The 22,759-nt window shown below is 33.3% G+C and overlaps 1 protein-coding gene across 1 annotated transcript in view; it reads right to left on the minus strand.

Moving 5' to 3' along the window:
- PLOD2 (procollagen-lysine,2-oxoglutarate 5-dioxygenase 2) overlaps positions 1-21,590 on the minus strand; it is a gene marked incomplete at its 5' end in the record, with an annotated part of 22,703 nt that extends 1,113 nt beyond the window's left edge. Inside the window, 11 exons of the mRNA XM_007449476.1 lie at positions 23-169; positions 1,330-1,434; positions 2,522-2,587; positions 5,151-5,264; positions 6,264-6,326; positions 7,482-7,623; positions 10,020-10,145; positions 12,311-12,415; positions 15,697-15,818; positions 17,497-17,622; positions 21,489-21,590. Of these exons, the coding sequence (XP_007449538.1) occupies positions 23-169; positions 1,330-1,434; positions 2,522-2,587; positions 5,151-5,264; positions 6,264-6,326; positions 7,482-7,623; positions 10,020-10,145; positions 12,311-12,415; positions 15,697-15,818; positions 17,497-17,622; positions 21,489-21,590 (1,218 nt within the window). The remainder of the gene's footprint in view (positions 1-22; positions 170-1,329; positions 1,435-2,521; positions 2,588-5,150; positions 5,265-6,263; positions 6,327-7,481; positions 7,624-10,019; positions 10,146-12,310; positions 12,416-15,696; positions 15,819-17,496; positions 17,623-21,488) is intronic.
- Positions 21,591-22,759: the final 1,169 nt, after the last annotated feature.

Below are 22,759 nucleotides of genomic sequence, written 5' to 3' on the forward strand. Positions count from 1 at the left end.
GCAGGAATGGGAGGATAATTACCTTAGTATAATAGCCTGCAAAGACCTTCAGCGTAACAGGCGCAATAAATTCCCGGATAAAATGAAGCCATACATTCTCCAGACCAATTTGCTTCATGTGGATATCATCAGTTGGGACATTTTCATAACCACCAGATATACGGCTATCCTAAAAAGAGTATTCATGACATCATAAACTGTGGTCTGTGTGCAATTCACACTTACATTATCTTGGAATTTTTTTCAACCACAAGATCATAACAGACAATAAAAATAACAGTTCAATTATGGTGTACCATCTGCTTTACTTGCGAAACTATCAGAATAACTTAGGTAACATGGCTTTGCAAATGTATCAATGATGAAGCAAAGTATTACAGAGTAAGACTGCTTTCCTACTTATTTAATAGATATGTGAGGTCTGATGAGAAAGTAAATAAAATTGATTGCCAAAGCCTTCTCGTGTCCCCTAAAAAATGAGTTTTTTTTACAGTGAACCTTCAGGCAGTCTTAGCTGGTGATGGGCATAGATTCTGTCTGTCTGCCACTTGGATTACCTGTCACTGAAAATAAACCTGCTAAGTTCCTCACTTTTATTTTGTGGCACCCAAAGTCCTTCCATGATTGCTTTTCATTACCCTACAACCTGCTGACTTCAAGCTCTTCCTCATACTTTGAACTTCCGTCTTCCTGATCAGCTAACTAGCTGGGGAATATATAATTGAGCAGAGGCAGTGATATTCCAGAACATTCCACAAAAATTCCTCGGTACTGTGAAGGAGCTGGCATCTGTGGGTTCTCAGAGGAAAAGAAATACCTTGAACCACCTACAGTAATACTTTCAGCCAAGTCTTTGACTCTGAATGTAAATGCAAAACTGAATTACACCAAAGGCATTCAAACAGATTCCTCCTTCCTATGTCTACACAAAAAAAATAGCTTTGGCAGTCAACCAGAGAAACTTTGTCTTGGTATTTTCACTACAGCTCACTGCAAAAATGCAGAGAATAAAAAGTGACCTTGGAGAAGAGCAGTGTCACACAATAGGCATATTCCTTACCACCCCCAGCCAGGAGACACTGACCCTTAAGGCCTACCCACTGTAATTGGAGATGAAACTAAGGCCCAGATAGATTAAATGTTAAACAATTAGTACCAGAATTAGGCTAAAAACAAGAGTTCTCTTGACAGCCTTGGGTAGCCCTTTCATTTAGGTCTAAGACTCAGAGATGTAAGACAAAAAGGACAAACCTCTACCTTCTCTAAATATCTACACTCCTCCTTGCCCCACATATACATTTTAGTTCTTTGTGTGAAATGACAACTTACATGATGTTTTCCCCCAGACCACTGGCCATAATGCTCCATTTCTTCCACCAATTCATCGCAGGCTTTTTCAGAAAATATAGGAAACCAAAAAACATCTGGACAAGGCTATATATAAAACATGATACCACCATTAAGAGAATAACATTTTGTGTCTTTTTACTAAGAAACGGCATTTCAAAAGTACAGAATATTCAATATTTATCTCACTTAGATGTCTTTTTAAGAAGTTTGCCCAACATTACTGACATTACTGTTACAAACAATACTAGTTTGGGTTTTGTTTTTTCTTAAACAATTTCTAAGACTTTTATTTATGTTTGCATTTTAACATCTGTGCAATCAAGACGTGTCTTAGAGACACAGTTGGCCAGGCAGCCATAGTGATGTTGTTAATGCCACAGGGCATGTACACTTGGTCAGGCATTCATTCTGTCCTCACTTTGTGTGTTTGTGTGTATCTGTGTGTGTGCACATGCACACATTTAGTTGGCACTGCACTTGTTGACTTGCCTTTTGAAACATCTTTTTAAATGATTTATACTACCACTCATTGAAATGAAATGCTATGTATACAGTGCTCTATAACATATAACATATATGCCTTAATAAGTCTAAAATAGCTCTTTCAATATGCGTAAAATTAAAAATTCTAAGTGACTAGAAAACATTGCATCATAGTTTAACTGGCAGTATTTTTTTCCTTTCTCATGGTACACAAAATAACAGAGCATCTCAGAATTAAAGACATTTTAGACACTTTACATTCTCTGAAATAAGGTATTAGCAATAGTTTGGAACACTAACCTCAAACAGTTCATTTTTTAAAAGACCTCTCTGAGAAGAGACGTCTGGAGCTCAATTTCTTTCAAAGATAAACTTTCATTGAAAGAGGCCTACACCAGAGATCTGCCAAGAATTCCTTATTTTTGAGATAGCTATAACATTTGGGAGTATGCTAAAAAAAATGGCATGATCTTAAAATTATTGTTAATTCTCATTTTTCTACATGTTTACAACTGTATGACCCTTAAGGCTGTAAAACTGGTAATTAAGTCATATGAATTTTACCTAAAGGATAAAGTTTCTCCACTTTCACAACATCTGCTGCTAAAGCAGTATTGCATTAATAATATTCCCTGCTGGAAAATATAGCAAAAATGCTCTACCTATCATAGTAATTATTAATACAAACCTGTTCAACTATATTTTCAGTGAAAATCTTCGAATAATCTCGGTTTATATACTTTTCCTTCCAGTCCTACAAAAAAATCAATTGCACAGATTAAAGCAAAAACTTTTTCATAAATACTTTAATAGAAAATATAAAGTACATGCACTTTAGAAATTGCTCAAGCAATTTATAAATGACTACATGTAGTAGACAAAGTAGGAATTTTCAGAAACTACAGTTTATGATTTTTAAACTTTGCCTGATTCTATGTATGTTCACATCATTTTACGAAATGCAAATTTTTTATTTACGGACTTTTATAACTCAGGATTTTAAAATTTGAATAATCTTATAGTCACTATATTTGTATACTATATTCTATGCATATAAATAGGTGTAGGTAAATATGTGTGTTTTAAAAGTGAAAGATAAGGAACATAATCCTATCAACAAATATTAGTAAAACTTAATTAGTAAACATTAGTAAAATTCGTAAAAATATTAATCAACTTGGCCTTACTTATAATTTTATAGTGAATTACTCTAAAATAATTTTGATTTTTTAAAATGTATTTAAAACTTCTGCCTTCAGTTTTAGATGTGTATCAAAGAATGATCATGGGGTTACTATTTCATATCTTTTAGTTACTGAAATTAAGGTATAAGACCATATATTGAAAAATAGCTCCTCTTCATACTAATTCATGAACCTGAATCTTCTCTTAGTCCAATCACTGACACATAAGCCACACACTAAGGTACATCAATTTTTGTCAATATCAGCTAAGGAATCCTTTTCCTGGGTCAAGTGTTTTATTTAAAAGCCCAATATTTAAAGGGTATATATTAAAATATGAGTCAATATCCAAAATGATCTTTTCTTAAATATAGTTAAACCATTTAACAAAATTCTTAATTTTCTCTTTGCAAAGTACAAATTAAGTGAGCAAACAGGAAAGAATTGAGATACGGGCTCAAAATAATTCCAATCAAAATATGTTTCAAAAATATTTGTCTGAAATATATCTTTTGAGGCTACAATTCAGAAGGGCCCTGATAATTTATTTGCCATTCTTAGTTTTGCATATCTCTAATTATATTTAACTCAGAAATTTGTGATATGGAAGAACAAAAGTTATCTTCAAATTCTTTAACAAATTTAATTTATACATAGTATATCATTATAGTGGTCAAATTACTGTATTATCTCATTATTCCCTTTAATATTAATTGGTTCTCTGATTCCAAAACATGGGGGAAAATTAGCAGTAAATAATCATACATAACGTTTCAGAATCTTTAAATAGTTTTAAGTATCCTTTCCTGGCATCATTATAGATTTTTTGAAGTTAAAGAAACAAGCTCCTAAGATTTTACATTAAAGCATTAATATTAACTTTTCATTTTAGACTGCTTTTCAAATGTCATGGAACAAACTGACTTTACTAATTTCTTAGAAGTTCTGATAATGGGATAATCATTAAATATTTTGCTATGGGATACCCCTCATGAAGCATGTCAGTCAGGCTAATTTACAAAAAACAAAACAAAGCATGGAAAGAAAAGCAGTTCCTATTATTTCTGATATATTCATTGCATACTCTCTAAAGATCTGAATTCTCACACAAATATCTACAGGATATAACTTGGGACATTTTTTTCAGGAAACTAATTATTACCCAAGAAATCAAATAATTCTGTCTCTCAAAATACCAAGAGATTCAGTGCCAAAGTAAAATATGTAATTCCACCCTCACCATTTTAAAAAAGCCTCTTTTCAATTTTACTCCTGTGAAAGATGGAGATACGCAGCTAAAATGAAACAAAAGTATTTTTAAAATACCCCCCAAAAGTCAAAAGATATTCCTTTTCCTTCAACAGAGTTCCAGAGACCATTAAATTTACTATTCCCAAAAGTCAACTACTACAAAATAAAAGACAATTCTCATCAGGTGGATTGAGTCTTTGTAATTTAAAGCTTTTACTATCGGGAAGGAGAAAACCATAAATAGTAGTATTACAGAGATTAGAGAGAGTATTTTCCCTTGAATAATTGTGCCAACTTGACTAAAGAAAACCAACCCAGTAAGACAAAAAAGGAATTAATGTCTACATGATTCAAATCTTTCAGAAAAGAAATAATTTTGGACTTCAAAAGGAAATAATTTCCTCAACTTAAGACTTTATATGCTGAATCCACTTACTCTGTAATTTTCTCTAGCTATCTTTGGTGTACATTCACAAAATTGTTATAAAAAACAAACAAAATGATAAAATAAAATCCATTTTCACAAACTAACTTTTTGAATTCTTTTCCTGAAAGTCAAAATGTAATATTGTCATACGTGAACTACTTGTAAACATTTTCCTCTGAAATTGTGATTAAAAATTTGTTGGAGTTTTTGGATATATAAAACAGAGATATTGGGAGAAATCAAAGAAACTGATAATTCCCTTCCCCAAACCTCATATGTCTTTAAAAAGAAAGTTCTTAGTCAAGAAATATAATTAATTATGCCTTAAAAATATAATTAAAAATACCTTTTTAAAGCCTCTTACCATATTTTCATATTATTAACCTAACTGATTTACATCCATTTAGAGTTATAGGAAAATAAGTAATAAATGAAGCTGAGCATGAAATACATACCACAGGATTTTCAAAAATCTGCCAGAGGTCATTGTTATAATGGGAAATATTATAATTAGCAGTTGATAATAGTCTTCCAAATTCATGTCTATTAGAAATGTACATAAACACACCCTATATGCCAAAAAATAATAGTATTAATCATCTTGGAGGAAAGTACAAGAACATAAATTTAACCATAGGAAAAATATACAGAAGATATTAATTTCAACTTTTATATCTCATTCAGGAACATGCATTTTTATTTTTCATATAAAACATGCATGATTTAAAATGAAAAATAAAATTTTCATTAATTATGAATTCAGACACCACACAAAACTAATTGATAGCACTGACACTCAACTGAAAAAAAGAAGAGTAACTGTTTTTGTCCCTTTCTCATTGGTCCTAAATGTAGACATCAAGGAAAAAGAATTCCTGTTTGAAAGCAGAAATATTTTTGAGACACCAAAGTGCAATTAATTGTACCTCTTTCGGCTTCTTTCCCTTTCAAAGAAGATATCACATTTTTAAACAAGAATTCAAAGGTCAATTTTATTTTGTCAGTCTATTTCATATTTTTATTGTCTTTTTATTAAAGACTGAACACAGAAATTACTCCTGCATTATGAGACAGCTAAAGAAAATCAGTCTCCTGTCCTTGCCCCAAACCAAATAAATGTGGCGAACACCATTAAGGTAAGGTTGTTTCTTTTTGTACCTGTTTTAATAGTAAAAGAGTTAGTTAGTAATAAAAAAAAAATGGTGAAGAATACCCAAATCTCATTTTAATCAGGATGTACTTTATACTTACTCCTACTTCTTCTCTCCCTTAAAAAAACAAAAACTGGAAAAACTAGTTAAAGTGATTTGGATTTAACTTTCTCATTTGTCAACCATAAAATCTAAATCAGCCCAAAGAACTAAGAAGTGAATATCACACAATGCGTACCCCAACATGCAAAGCACACACATATATATACAGATTCAGAACCAACGAACACCAACCGTTTACACCAAGCTAAAAGGAAAGAAGACTCTTAAACTTTACTTCTAGACAATATCTAGTATTTTAGTTAAATAAATAAAATTAAATAAACCAAAACAAGTAAAAATAAATAAAAATAACACCTTTGGGGGCCTGAGCATTTGGAATGTTTCCGGAGTAGGGGAGTCTTTTTCCCTTTGTAAAGTCTAAAATGAAGAGAAGGATTGGGTAAGTTGACCTGCACACCCACTCTCTCAGGTATTCTTAGGTAAGTAAAAATAGCAGCCTTTGATCAAAAGCTGACATTCTGAAATGTCCTTCACAGACAACATGCAGAACAAGCAAAGCTTACAGCGCACACAAAGAAACAACTCCAGCCCTTTTTTTATGTTGGTCAAACATAAATCCAAGCTCATTCCTTAGTAGAATTTTCATTAGATACAAAATTAAGACAAAGGAAAAATGTGTAAGAATGGCCATTCCAGGATGCGCTGTTGAGTCAAATTAGCCAAACATGAGCACAAATTACAATCACAAGTACTGAGTATATTCAATATAACAGTGGACATAAGTTTATAGGAAAAACAAATATATTCAAACAATACATGCCTTATTAAACCAGAAAAAAAGTACTTGCCAACTTTCCTGATTTTTTCCAAAATCACATTTGCTTATATAAATTTGAATAAAATAACCCAACCATTTTAAAACAGAAAACTTTATAAATGTTTTAAGACATATTAACACATTTTGAAAAACGAAGTATTTTCTACAGTCTCTTAAGTTTTATCAAGAAAGTACATTTGTAGAATAGCAATGTATCATTAATTTTTCACATAGATTAAATAGACTACATGTTTCAATCCTTCTCCCAGATTAGTGGTAAGGAACCTACTTTTTGAGAGTATGGGATTAATAATGATAGAGAAAATATGGACACTGATTTCAGGACACAAGTGTGTTTTTCTTAAATGTGTAACTGATCATTTCACTCAGGCTTCATATAGTTAACTTTAATTAGGTCAGGTTTTAACCATAGAATTTCAAATGAAAGTAAAGGCAAATTCTTAAAAATGCAAAGCTGATTTGTAATAAATCTATGTTTATTATTGAAAATCTTACTGTTGCTTATGAGTTAACCTAAGCACCAAGCCTAACTTTTTTCAAGTTGTTTCTATAGGTAAATGTTCCACAGGTAAATTATTCTCCATAATTGCTTCCAGTATTTCAATACAGAACCAAAAAAGTTGGCTAGTACTACAAATTAGAAAGAAAAAGGGGACCAAAACAAATGACACATCAACTGGGAAAGCAAGCCATCTTATAGAGACATTCAAGCAAGCCATTATTGTATACCCTACCATTTCTCTAGCATTTCGGCAAAGAGCCATATCAGGATCCAATTTATCACGAACAAAATAGTTCCTTTCATTCATCTCTGATCGGAGTGTCTTTCCTTTAATTAAGTACACGTTAGCCATGTATGGGACATTCCATATCCCTCTGAAAGTAAAGATAAGACGTTCCAAAATACCACAAATACGAAGTTTTATTTTTATGTTTTTAAAATAAATGCCTTCTATGTTTTTAAATTTTGCAGATATAAACTATTGAATCAAGTTACACACAAATGCAAACACATTTAATGATATCTGACACATATGTACACACACATATGCATGAGATTATTTGGTAAACACTACATACTATGAGATAAATCACTACCTCCCTACATAAACTTCATTTTAAGGTTGATATGTTTGGCATTTTGGCTGTCATCCCTCACTCTGTTGATACAGCTAGAGTATAATATTCTGTTGTACATTTAAGATTAAGCAGTCTGATAGCAAAAAACAGCATATCCAGCCAGTGGCGTACTGCAGCCAGCTCACACTGGCTTCCCCAGAGCATTTAGCTTCCCTTCTGACTTCACATTGGAAGCTTAAATCAGCCGTGGTAGAACTATTCAGAACACAGAACTGGGCAAACACTACAAATCAGGGCATCCTCCAACCCAAAGAACTAGTTGTTAGACATTTACCAGCACATCACTGAATACAGCCTAAAATTCTCCTAAAATATAGCCTTTTGAAATTCATTAAGCTATCTCAATTGTCTGTAGAAAAAGGAAGATATAAAGAAACATAGCTAAAAGTACATGAGTGTTGGGAGACACTTTATTTTGTCCTTTATTCTTTCCCACACTTGTCTCCTTATTCTGAACATGACTCATTTCATAAAAACAATATAATAGAGGTTCACCTGAAGGGATATACCTTTGCTTTTAGAGCACAGAAAGGGAAGATCCTGACCAAGGAAATGTAGTTAATTGAAAGCAATATACGTAACATCATTTTGTCTTACTAGACGAGCCTCAAAGGAAATGGCCAATCAAAAATATACACTGTGTCCGCTGAATTCAGAAATTAATCACTGGTGTGGTAGAGTGTGCACTGTTTCAATTTTAAAGGAAAACACACACACACACACACACACACACACACACAGAGTCACAAGATGTCATTCTTTCATGTAGCTTTTATATATAAGGTACATTCCTCTATTAACTACATCAAAAGCCTCTATTTTATTCTTTTCCTTACACTTTAGACAACAATTACAGGAGTGCCTAAACAAATGAAATATGAGTTCTCTATTTCTACTTCTGTGAAGCCTTATTCCCACTATACCCACAGGCAATATCAGGCATATGGTCTATCCCGATCATTCCAGAATCAATTAACGTACTTTGAAACAACAGAATATGATCTTAGTAGTATTTTCTCAGTTATCATGCTTCTTAACTGCAGCTAACAAAAGCCTTTATCATTTACATCATTCAAATTTACTATTACTGCTTTTACACCTATTATTATTTTCACAAGCAAAACATCTCTTTACCACTCAATTGTTCAACAAGAAGTGTGGGTTTTTTTCCTAAATTTTAACCCTTTTTAATTGAGCTGATGTATCTGAGAAATTAGGCAAAGCACTTAATGTCTCAGTCACTCTGGTCCACCATCTGTATGAAAAACAGGATACATTCTTCCTTAATATTACCTTAGCAAAAAACTACTTCAGGTGTGATTAATTTTAGTTTAAAAAATATCAATTGTTGTCTCTGAAATAAATATCAGTCATGCACATACTTTGTATTAAGTATATTCTTTTCAAACTCTAGAAATGGAAATCATACTGGCAAAGCAATTTCTCTTTAAAGCAGAATATTAGCTATATTACACAGAAAATTCTTGCAAAAGGAAACGTTGGAAGGTTTGATTGTTGGTGTTTTTGTTTGCTCATTTATAAAATTTTATAAGCTATCAAACAACCTTCACCCTGGCCACTAAAGAAATTAGCTAAACTAAATTCCCTTTCCAAACTTTAAAGAATATTCCTCTTCTAACAACCATAATATGACTACCCATGGTAATCATACACTGTCTTTTAGTATTTCCCACAACTGAGAGTTTGTGCCTTTGAAGATTCACAACTTTAAGAACAATTTTTTTTTTTTTTTTTTGCGGTATGCGGGCCTCTCACTGTCGTGGCCTCTCCCATTGCGGAGCACAGGCTCCGGACGCGCAGGCTCGGCGGCCATGGCTCACGGGCCCAGCCGCTCTGCAGTATGTGGGATCTTCCCGGGCCGGGGCCCGAACCGGTGTCCCCTGCATCGGCAGGCGGACTCTCAACCACTGTGCCACCAGGGAAGCCCTAAGAACAATTTTTTAAATATTAGTTTTACACTAGTATTGCAGGATCCCAAGTGGTCTCCAGGTCTTCAAATTTCCATTTAACATAAAGAGATAAAAAATGTTTGAAAATTTAATATAATATTAACAAGACCATATTTTTAGATAAAAGTATTTTACATTAAAAGATCAAATCAAGTAACTTACACTCTATTCCCTTGAACAATATCCACATAATCTTCAGATCGAGCGTAGTATCCATCAGGACTCAAGGCCCCCCAGAAGTTAGACCACAGCTTTCCATGACGAGTTACAAGAGGAGCAATGATCTTTCTAAAGAGAAGAGAGAAAAACAAATCCAGATAATTATTTATTTTTTAATTGCCACAGAATTGTGTGTTTTGGGCTTAACATGACACAGAAAACAATAAAGTTCATTTAGCACACGTAGTTAGTCCAAAAAACTAAATGTAAAATAAAATAGAGAGGAATTTCCTCCCCTTACTTTCTTTAAAAATAAGTACATTGCTGACTTTCAATGTTGTTTTTTAAAAAAGACTAATGAGAAAGGAAAAGTAATTGAAAATGCGAATGAAAGTATAAAAACAACTTTTAAAAGTATCATACTTATATCCAAAAAGTATAACTACATTAATTATTTAGTTATTTTAGTATTTCGAAAATTATACTAAATGAAATCAAATATTTTCATTGTTATTAGGCAGACGTAACAGTCCCTGGTACATTAAGGTATCCAATAAATATTTGCTGAATAAAAAAATGTATGAAGATGGGCTGAGATATTAGGCCAGTTTTCCTAAAGTTAAGCCTTGAATTACTTTAAAGTATGTTTCCGTTTTTTTTTTTTTAAACTTTTAAAATGGGTTGTGCTAGCCCTGGCAACACTAAACATTTTTCTGGTCTTTTGACTATTTTAGAAGACAAAATAAAAGGTGACTGCTATACCATGCTGTCTCACTACCTACCAGGAAAGCAGCCCCTTTAAGACAAGTATATGTTACAAATTCAAAACATGCCAGATTTCTTTTAAGGAAATCTAATTTATAATGTGTCAACATTTTCCAAATGAGGTAACAAAATCTGAATTTCTGTTAGAATTATTTTTAAAATGAAGTAAATTGTAGTGGTGTCACACAATTTTGAAGAAAATCTCACACAACTCCTCCAAGAGGAAGGTTATAGACCAACTATTTCCACAGAAAAACCTATTTCACAACCCTCCAATCTTGTGAAGACCAGGTGCACCCTTTCTCTTACCTATGGAAAAGTGACACACAGTCTGTAAATACACTTCATGCAAAATAATGATTGTAGTTTATTTTTCCTGCTTCCTATTAGAATAAAATGTTAACCAGATACATTTACATTTTGTTTTGTTTAGAATACCTACAATATTGGAAATAAAAACATAAATTAGAATCTACATATTATGTTAATCTAAGGAAAGAATGATAATTCAATGTCGATAACTAACAAGATCAAATATTTAATAGAAAAAAATCTTGTAATTTATAATCTTAGCTGCCTGACAGAGCTGGGGAAAGAGACATTGAAAATCAAAATCCATCTTCTGTGTGCCTCAATGTTTTCAGTACGGAATTAGAAGATTAATACTGAGAGGTTTTAGCTTTTGAAATAATAACTGAATTCTCAAACTGACAAATTATACAAACGATGGATTAGCGGAGTATAATAGACTTCTTACATATTTTATTCAGCAAAATGAAAACAGCAATTCCAACATTTCATTGCTAACCATTCTATTTGTTAAGAGAAATAACTGTGTTAATATATGTGAACATACACAGAGTAATACCTGGCACTTAATAAGCACTCACTAAAGGTGGGGTATTAGTGAGAGTATTAATATTAGTAGCAGTAGTAGTTGTAAATGAAGATTAATATCATTATAAGCCGGTATAGATGGTGCCTTTTACCCATTTCAATTCAGTTAAATGAAAACAGGTATTGCCTAGAGATAATTAGTTCAGTACTAAACAAAATCACAGATCAGGCTGTGGAATAATATGTACCTCTGAAATTTATTTCATATTCTAAGAACTTCCAACTCTGTAATAACTTTTTAGGTCAGAAGTTTTATGAAATTCTACTTTAAAAATATCTGTGGAAAATAAGACAATTCTATTTTTAGATAGATCACAATTTCATCTAGCTTTAAATAGAAAAATAGGCCAAATATAATTGATAAACATCACATTTGTGATTGTAACTAAGTTGAATATTTTGAAATTTTCATCAGGTTGTTTTCTATTTGACTTCTTTAAAAGAAAACTAATTACTTAGAATTTAAAGTTTATAAGGTGTAGAAAATAATTTCTTGTGAGTTCCTTCAATTTGCTAAACACAGACAAGTAATTATAGCATGTCCACATAGATAGTAATTGTAGCATGTCCACGTAGATAAAGAAAATAATTATAATTTTAAAAATAAACTGACATTGAATCATATACAGTACCTGTTTTGTTCAATCAAAATTTTTAAAGTCCTTGGATTTGTCAAAACAACATCTGCATCCACACTAAAGTAATAATCACAGTTTTCATCCTGACGGCAAAAATCCCTGTCATTGAAAAAGAAATAAAATATGCATTAAATAAAATAAATATTTGCTGGTTGAAAAATGTTAACATAAAGCTCATAAGCAAAATAAGTTTTCTCTAAAATACTTTTCTAATCAAAATAGTAAGACTATACCCAAAAGGATAAATATTATCTTAAATTTCAAAATGGTCAGTTGATCAACACAGATGTTCATGGGTAGAGTGAAACTAAAAATTTTAGGGCAAGTGAAATATATTTTCAAGGCACTAAATACTTCAAGGCATAAAACATCCAGTCAGAAGGGCAATTTATAATTCAGCATTTAATTCTCTCTAAAAAGGGAACATAATTTATATCAATGTATTTATCAACAAATTTTTTTCACAAATCAAAATGTTTTCTGCACACACACACACACACATTCACAGTGTAAAAATCCTGTATATCCAACAACTCAGTTTTAATTGAATCTTGGAAATACAGGTGTATAACTCTTTAGGTGTTAATACTTTTTAAACTTGATTTGCGTGGAATTCTTTCTAAGATGGTCACTGCCCTGCTTCTTATCCAAGGACACAGATTGTGATGTATGCTTTCTTGGTAGAGTCTGGAGCATTATCATCAGGAACACGAAGGAATGAACTACTTGTGATACATGATAGGCTTCCAAGTATTACGGTTTCTGCATTTGGAGCTCTCTCTTTCTGAGCTCTTCTCCCTCACTGCTGATCCGAGTTATCACTTTCTGCTACTGTCAGTGTTTACCTCCATGACACATTTGTTTCTAAGCAACTGTCAAGCAGGACACCAGACAGGAAAGTTTGTTAAAATTGTGCAAAAAAATTAGAGGAAATTTTTTTAAAATACTGTAACTATGCACGGTGACAGATGGTAACTAGACTTATTGTGATTATTTCACAATGTATACAAATATTGAAGCTATGTTGTACACCTCAATCTAACATTATATGTCAATTATACCTCAATAAAAATGAAAATTAAATAATTTTTTTTAAAAACAGCTCAAATTATCTTGGAAAAAAATTTTAAAATGTATACCACATGATTTCAAGGTTAATATAAATCCCTAGTAATAAAGTGTAGCACTGATCTTAGAGCAACAAAACAGAATTGAGAGCTCACAATCACTCATAAATACTCAGTTATCTGATTTTTGACCAAGGCCAAGTCAATTAAGTAGGAAAAGAAAAGCCTTAAATTAAAAAGGAGTATTGAAACAACTGGAATTTCATTTGCAAAGAATAAAAGTTGACCCCTACTTCACTCCAAACACAAAAATGTGTTCAAGATGAATTGCAGATTGAAACATCTTAAACATAAATGCTAGAATGATAAAGCTTATGAAAGAAAAATTCCAAAGAATGTCTTCATGACACTGGAATAAGAAGGATTTCTTAAACAGAAAATAAACCCCAAAGCACAAAGCATAAAAGAAAAAGACGAAATAGAATTTTATTAAAATTAAAATTTCTTCTCATTAAAAGGCAATATTTAAAAAGTAAAAACTCAAGCCATAGAATGGAACAAATATTCACAAAACATTATAGAGATAGAGATAGAGTTTAGATAGATAGATAGATTTTGTATACAAAATATATAAAGAATTCCTACAAATACACAACTAACAGGATAACCCAATGTAAACAAAAATGCACAAAAGATTTAGATACCTTTAGATACCTAACCACAGTAAGATACCTTTTCATACCCAGTAGAGTGGCTAAAATAAAAAAGATGGCCAATATCAAATGTTGACAAACATGTGGAGCAGCTGGAGCTCTATTACCTTGCTGTTACAAGTGTAAAGTGTACAACCAGGGCTTCCCTGGTGGCACAGTGGTTAAGAATCTGCCTGCTAATGCAGGGGACATGGGTTCGAGCCCTGGTCTGGGAAGATCCCACATGCCACGGAGCAACTGGGCCCGTGAGCCACAACTACTGAGCCTGCGCGTCTGGAGCCTGTGCTCCGCAACAAGAGAGGCCGCGATAGTGAGAGGCCCGCACACCACGATGAAGAGTGGCCCCCGCTTGCCACAACTGGAGAAAGCCCTTGCACAGAAACAAAGACCCAACACACCCAAAAATAAAAATACATTTTTTAAAAAATGTACAACCATTTTGAACTATTTAGCTGTTTCTTATAAACGTACATCTATCCTAACCCTATGACCTAGTTAGTCCACTCCTTGGTATTTTCCCAAAATATACTAAAGCATATGTACACACACAAACACACACACACATACAACACACATATTCACACTTCTAATAAAGAATCTTCATTAGCAGTCTTATTCATAATGGCCCCAAACTGGACATAGCCCAATGTCTATCACCAGGGGCGTGTGTAAACCACTTGCAGTATATTCATATGATAAAATACTAGTCAGCAATGAAAAGGAATGAGCTGCTGATAATTGTAATGACATGAGTGAATTAAAAAACACTGTGCTAAGACAAAGCCAGATACAACAGAGCACATACAAAAATTTTTTACATAGAGAAAATAAGTTCTAAATGTGGACCCAAGGTACTCTTCAATGATGAAGTTATGGAACCATTAGTAATAACAACTGTTCGGTTTTTCTAAGGCCCGTTTTCCTGCCTGTCCCTTTACCCCCATAATAGGCACTGTCCATCACTTTGGGCCTGAAGCTTCCACAGCACAAGACGAGAACATCTCCTGCTGAGAAATCACTGAGTCTTACCTTTTCATTACCAGCTTTTAACCCACTGATGGGCATATTCAATTAACATTCACTGAATAAGTGATCGTTTTCACTATTACCAGAATTTTATTAGTAACCTGTCTGAAGTATTAAAGGGGCTAAACAAAGGACCTAAAATATTTCTTCTGTGGTTACAGTACTATTTAGATCAATAGATAACTAGAATATCTGAAACACATTTCTGCCACACAAAAGCTTCAGATAATGTATATTTAAATCACTGCTACATCAGTCACACTACTCATCTGTCTGGGGATTTAAATCTTGATCTGAAGTTCAGTTAATAGTTTGAATAAATATATTGACTCTTAGCCATTAAAAGAAAAAGGTAAATAACTTTCATGGCCCTTTAGACATAAATACACACAAACATAGATATAGTTCAAACAGCAGAGGTATGCTCATGTGTGGGCACAAACACACACAGACACACACGCACACACACAGTTGAGACATCCAAGTTTAGGACACTAATTTTGAAGAAAAGTTGTCTTTCTTTTTTAAGTTTCTTTAGTAGATACTGGTTGAATTTAAATTTGCTAAAACATACATTCCCATGTTTCTGGCTTCGGCTTGACTTAGATTTTCTTCCGGTCCTACAATTTTCATAGTAGTGATTTCATGCTTAGCTTTATCAAAAAACACCTTGATGTCCTTTTCATGATAAACTTCCTGTAACATATTTTAAAAATTGAAGATTAGTTTAAAACAAGAAGAAAAGTAGTGAGAAAAAAGACAATAAGATGACTGAAGTATTCATATGTAGGGATGACTTCACATTCAAAATTTGTGAATTCCACCATTCACTCACTACAGGCAAAGTGATAACTATATTAAGCATATTATATTGAAATACCATCTAAATACCACATGTAGAATCTAAAATAGATACATATCAATTTTTCTTAAAAAAAGATACTTCAAAATTCTTTTAACATCTACTCCTAGTCCTTGCATTAATATTTAAATCCTGAGTGCTATAAAATATTTCTGACTTGAGGGGGAAAATGGCTTGTGCCCTGAGAATCTTAGACATGTTCTGTAAAATATCCATAAAAAATATCTATTAAACCTAAAAGATTAATCTGTTATAATCTTTTTTATAAAATAAATATTACAATATTATTTTAAGCAGAGAGAAAATTAATGGTCACATAAAAAGTGTTTTTTACAAAAAGAAAGTTAAAATTTTATTGATAAGAAAATATGATGAGAAAATAATCAACATGAAAAGTCATCAAATTAGTGTGATTCAACTGTGCTAAAATTTAGATAAGGTGATCTAACTGTGCTAAAATTTATATAAGGTTATCTATCTCCATCATTAGAGCATTTCAGAGCTCTTTATGTATCAAGTCTAAGTATTTATGAAAGCTTTTCACAGCTTGTTAAAACTACTTATCATACAAAAGCTGCATAGAGTTAATTTTAAATAAAAGAAGATAACTCCTGCTATCAAGAGGTTTTAGGTCCTATGAAAGGAGGAAAAATATAAATAAAAGACACAATACATAAAAACAAAATACTTTAATGTAAGTACATGTATTACAATGCATTTTACAAAGCCAATGCTCAATACATTCACCCCTTTAAACTTAGATATCTGAGGTGGTTTTCTGCAAATATGAAATAGTCTCTGGAAAAGGCAAATGATTAGCTGATATGTACATCAGGAAGAAAGAACAATCTTAAACAAAAAGTATTAGGACAAAAGAGAGAAAAGAGCATACTTCACAGCTATTGAGTTTTTCTAGGTGATAATAAATGCCAACTGTTTTAACAGGGAAGAGACAAGCAAAATTGAAAAATATTGAGGAAAAATGTCTTTAAATTTAGACTATACGTAGGAGGTATTTGGGAGGTTCTGAATATTTTTGAGGGAAATGACAGCATCAAAATCTTTAGGGGAAGAGCATGCCATTGTGTAATTAATCAAAACAATACTGTATATGGAAGACATTTCAAGTTCTGATGTTGGGTATTATCATTAGCTGCAAACAATTTAATGATGGGTTCTATAAAAGTACCAGAACTAACCCAAAGGCAAAGGACTATAGGCCGTTTGACATCTCTTCATTATAAAGTTGAACATATAAAAATGGCTGATATTCAACCATTTTTGATCTACAAAAAACTCACAGTTTCATGTGTCTCATCCCAATAGTATGATACTAGTTTCTAAACTCTATAATCCTTAGGTCCTAAATACACAGAGTAGTAATGACTTCAAAAATCCCCCACTGAATTTAACTCAAATTTTAAAAAAATTTTTAGACATGACTAAATAATAATAGTTCCAAATAAGATCAAAATAGTTTTTCCATAAAATATTCATTTCTCAAATACTTACTTTGTTATGAATAAAGAGCTTAACTGCTTCTCTTGGGTAATCCAGTGTCAACAATATGTCCAGAAATCGAGGTAGGAAAGGGGTTGGTTGCTCAATAAAAACACCTATTGTTACATTTGGGTGAACCTTTGTTTTGTGGCAAACATAAAAGCAAATTAGAATTAGCATGGTTTTACTTTAAATTCTATTCAAGTTTTAATCAATACAACATAAAACATACTAGAATATCAGTACAGCTTAACCTTCTAAATTTGATTGCCCCATGACAATTCTCTAATACATTTTTGTGGACCCCACCAAAGTGATTTTACTGAATCACATCTTAACGTTATGATTTAGGTTGAAGAAGAAACTCACTATCGTATAACATAGGGATACTGTAATTAAGGTTACTGCCTGCTCTACTATTTAATGCTTCCTTTAAGATAGTCCTAAAAGAAACTTCCTTCAGATCTAAATCTATTTGACAGCTTCATCTATGAAGCCAGAATGCTAATTGTGCTTCCATGTTTGTTTCCATGTTTTGAAAGTTTAGTGGTTAATTTGTAGCTCAAAGAAAACAATCACAGAGGACTTGAGACTTTATTTCTATCCTTGAACCTTTAATCTCATTTTATTGATAGCACTTTATTTTGCTTCATCATTATATTATATATAAGGAAAGCTACTTTCTTTCACTAATATATTTTATCTTGTATCGATTTTTAACTTTTTCTTAATTTCTGTTTGGGTATGTTTTAGAGAATAGTTTCTTTCATTCATTGCATGAACAATTCTGAAATATCCACTATTAGTCCATCCTTGTGATAAGAAATATTTTAAAAAAGGAGTGAAAATTTCTTGCTTGGAAAACTTACAAATGACTGAGGCAGAAAGAAACATAAGTAAATGCCATGTAATAGTGTTATTACCAGAACCATATGAAAGATTTCTTTACAATGCCTTTTTTAATCAGTGTCTTAAAGCCTGACTTTAAAGATTATAGATATTTAAATTACAAACTACATACAGATGGGTGAAGGAGGTCAAAAGGTAAAAAATAAATAAATAAATACAATGCATTACTGAGCAAGAAAAAATTTTTTAATAAAGATCACAGATTTTTTTTTTTTTTTTTTTTTTTGGTACGCGGGCCTCTCACGGCTGTGGCCTCTCCCGTTGCGGAGCACAGGCTCCGGACGCGCAGGCTCAGCGGCCATGGCTCACGGGCCCAGCCGCTCCACGGCATGTGGGCTCTTCCCAGACCGGGGCACAAACCCGTGTCCCCTGCATCGGCAGGCGGACTCTCAACCACTGTGCCACCAGAGAAGCCCAAGATATTTTAAAGTACCATATATGTTAAGTGCTGAATTAGGTACCTCTCCCCCATCTTTTCACACATGATACCTCATATATTCCTCTGTTATCTGGATAATATTATTTGTTTGCGCTGAAGTACAAGTCATACACTGTTGTCCTTCTTATCAATTCATTCAGTCACCCAAATATTTATTGCTAAATCAATAAACAAATACAAACAACTAAAGACAAAATATCTACCTTCTAGGATTTCTCAATTTAACAGGGAAAATGAGTAAAAACTAGATGACAACTCTCCCTTATCAAATGATGTGATGCATTTCATTTAAATTTTGTAATAACCTTAGAAGTTATTTATTATCCCAAATTTACACATGAGGAAAATGGGACTTAGAAGAGTTAAGCAACTCAGAACACATAAATTAGTAGGTAAAGAACTGGGCTTCAACATGCTACATCTCCATTGTCAATCTAAGCTCATTTTTATATACTAATGATACTAAGAGTACAACAGTTAGCTATTATCAAGGCTTAGCACCTCATATATATAATTTATGCATATAAAATATCATTATATATACACACATCTATATAATTAAATTTATCCCTCTTACCAATCCTCTGAGATAGCCATTATCATGTTTACATATAGAGTAACTTGCCCACGGCCCACACCTAAGTATATGGTAGCCCTAGATCTTAACTACCCACATAATTTTAATTTTTATCTCCCTGCTGCATAATTACTACACATATAAAACACATAAGAAATTTATTTTGCATAATAAAATGGTTTTCCTTTCTAACAGTCTATAAGACAAAAAAGCTTAGCTTAAGAATTAGGTGATTTTCACCTATATGCAAAAAATAAAGATAAAAAACTATAATATAAATATTTTTCAATCTTTGCACCAGAAAGTTTATGTAAAAGGATACTAAACGGATAAAAAGCTTTAACTCTCTCTCCAGAAGACTCTGCAAAAACGATCAGGATGAATTTTTAAACATCTTCATGATGCAGCTTCAGTCAGAAAGTTTCTGGCTTTCTTTCCAGATAGGAAACATACAGTCTGTTATTTGAGAGACTGGCCAAAAAGCCTTATTTTCAAGTAAAATAGGGTTATATTCAGAAGGTCCTAAACGTGGACAAGTTACTCTTTATCCTCCTTTTCAGAACAGAACAGAAACTATTTAATTCAGGAGTCTGAGTGCTTTACGGTGAGAGTATTTTTGTATTTGCATGGGTACAGGAGTCACCAGAACTATATTAAGGTGAATTTTATTTCTGTCTATACTTATCTGGCATGCTGTAGATACTCAATAAACCTATGGTGAATGAAGGAAAGAATCAGCCTTAATGACAAAATCATCCCTAGAATTCAATTGTTCATAAACATAATCGTCTTCCAAGTTACAAGAGAAATTTTTTGGAAGAAAAATGTTGCTATAGATAATCCTAAAACTGCTCTGGTTGATGAGAGAAGGATACATAAAATGTTTAATAGACACATAATAATTACTTTCAGCTGCTCATTTACTCCCAACGTATAAACGTTAAACTATAGCTATAATTCTCTATGAAACACATGTATAAGTAGCACTGTGTCTGGCATATAATACGTACATTACATCCAGGCGAAATTGCAGAGTGATCAAGATTATAGGATCTGGAGCCAGACTGCCTAAATTTAAATCGCACCTCCAACACTTAAAAAAAATCACATGCCTTAAGCAAGTTACCTCAGTTTTCTCATCTGTAAAACTCAGTCAACAGTACTACCTACTTAAGGGATTTGTGAAATTAATATAAGTTACTATCTATAAAATATTAAACAGTCCTTAGTCATATAATATTATTTTAAAATCATCAAATTTGATTTGAAATCAAGCACAGATAAAATTAGTCCATATAAATAACGAAGCATTGTACCTCAACACTTTGACCAAGTTACCAGACTAAAATAAAACAAGAGCACCCAATCATAGCAAGCTAGTAAATATTAACAACCAAGCCCTTTTCGCTAGGGTCAATTATTAACTGGTTTTGCTGGAAATACACAAATCCAGCAATTTTCGGAGTCATCATGTTTTAGCTTTTTAAATCCATTATCTACCATATTATCAATACTATAAAATAATGTGCTCTTTTTCTTTTACAAATTATTGTATTTCATGACAATGTACTTTTTTTTAGTAGATCTTTATTAGAGTATAATTGCTTCACAATACTGTGTTAGTTTCTGTTGCACAACAAAGTGAATCAGCCATAAGCATATATATATATATATCCCCATATCCCCTCCGTCTTGAGCCTCCCTCCCACCCTCCCTATCCCACCCTTCTAGGTCATCTCAAAGCACAGAGCTGATCGCCCTGTGCTATGTTGCTGCTTCCCGCCAGCTAACTACTTTACATTCAGTAGTGTATATATGTCGATGCTACGCTCACTTCGCCCCAGCTTCCCCCTACCCCCACTGTGTCCTCAAGTCCATTCTCTATGTCTACGTCTTTATTCCTGCCCTGCCACTAGATTCATCAGTACCATTTTTTTTGTTTAGATTCCATATATATGTGTTAGCATACGGTATTTATTTTTCTCTTTTTCACTTACTTCACTCTGTATGACAGACTGTAGGTCCATCCACCTCACTATTTTTTATTACTACGTTTCACACAGAGTCAATTCCACTTACATCTACTGCAGACAAGTCAATTGTATCCACTTCACAAAGAGTGCAGCCATTGTCTTGTGTCCATGCATTAGGTACATAGTTTCCAAAATAATTCAGGAGAATCTAGCAAAAGAAGGAAAACTGTATTAACAGAAGTAAACCTTGGACTTCCCTGGTGGTGCTGTGGTTAAGGATCCGCCCGCCAATGCAGGGGACAGGGGTTCGATCCCTGGTCTGGGAAGATCCCACATGCTGCAGAGCAACTAAGCCTGTGAGCCACAACTACTGAGCCCACGTGCCACAACTACTGAGCCTGCACACCTAGAGCCCGTGTTCCACAACCACAGCAAGAGAAGTCACCGCAATGAGAAGCCTGTGCAGCGCAACAAAGAGTAGCCCCTGCTCACCGCAACCAGAGGAAGCCTGCGTGCAGCAACGAGGACCCAACGCAGCCATTAAATAATTAATTAATTAAAAGACCCCTCTCAAAAAAAAGAAAAAAAGTAAGCCTCTCCCATCAATATACTTTCATTCTATAAACCTCTAACTTCAAAGCATGTTTTCTGCATTAGGATAACCCCTTAATAATTCCACTAATACAGTGTACAGTGAATGGGGCAGTGCCAGTGTGACCTCCTACCAGCCATCACCACACAAAACGAATATTGTATACACTTTATCACCAAAAGGCACTAAACTCTTCTGGGAAACTATGTTACCCACTATAACCCAGACTTCTGGGCAGTGATTCAAGGACACCAACGTGAAGAAAAGAAAGCCTGCAGATTAAAACAGATCTAGAACAAGTCCTAATTAGAGCCACCTCACAAATCATATCAATAATAAACTAAAGTGGGGGTAGAACAAGATAGCAGAGAAGGAAGACCCTGTGCTCACCTCCTCCCAGAGATACACCAAAATTACAACTACAGATAGAGAACCGTCTCCGAGAATGACCTGAAGACTAGAAGAAAATACTTTCCACAACTGAAGATAAAAAGAAAAACCTACAATGAGACGGGTAGGAAGGGCAGAGATGCAGTCTAATCAGAACCCATGTACCCAGTGAAGGAACCCACAAGTGGGAGGGGTATCACAGCCCCAGAGGTCTTCCCCAAGGAGCGAAGGGTCCAAGCCCCACCTTGGGCCCCCCTTCCTGAGAGACCTGCACCAGAAAGATGAGCCCCCATAACATCTCGTTTTAAAACCACTGGGGTTTATGCACAGAAGAGCAGAAGGGCCGTAGGAAACTGAGACTCTCCTCTTAAAGGGCACATGCGCAGATTCACTCT

The sequence above is a fragment of the Lipotes vexillifer genome, unplaced genomic scaffold (assembly GCF_000442215.2).
Source record: "Lipotes vexillifer unplaced genomic scaffold, Lipotes_vexillifer_v1.1 scaffold1966, whole genome shotgun sequence".
Lineage (NCBI taxonomy): Eukaryota > Metazoa > Chordata > Mammalia > Artiodactyla > Lipotidae > Lipotes > Lipotes vexillifer.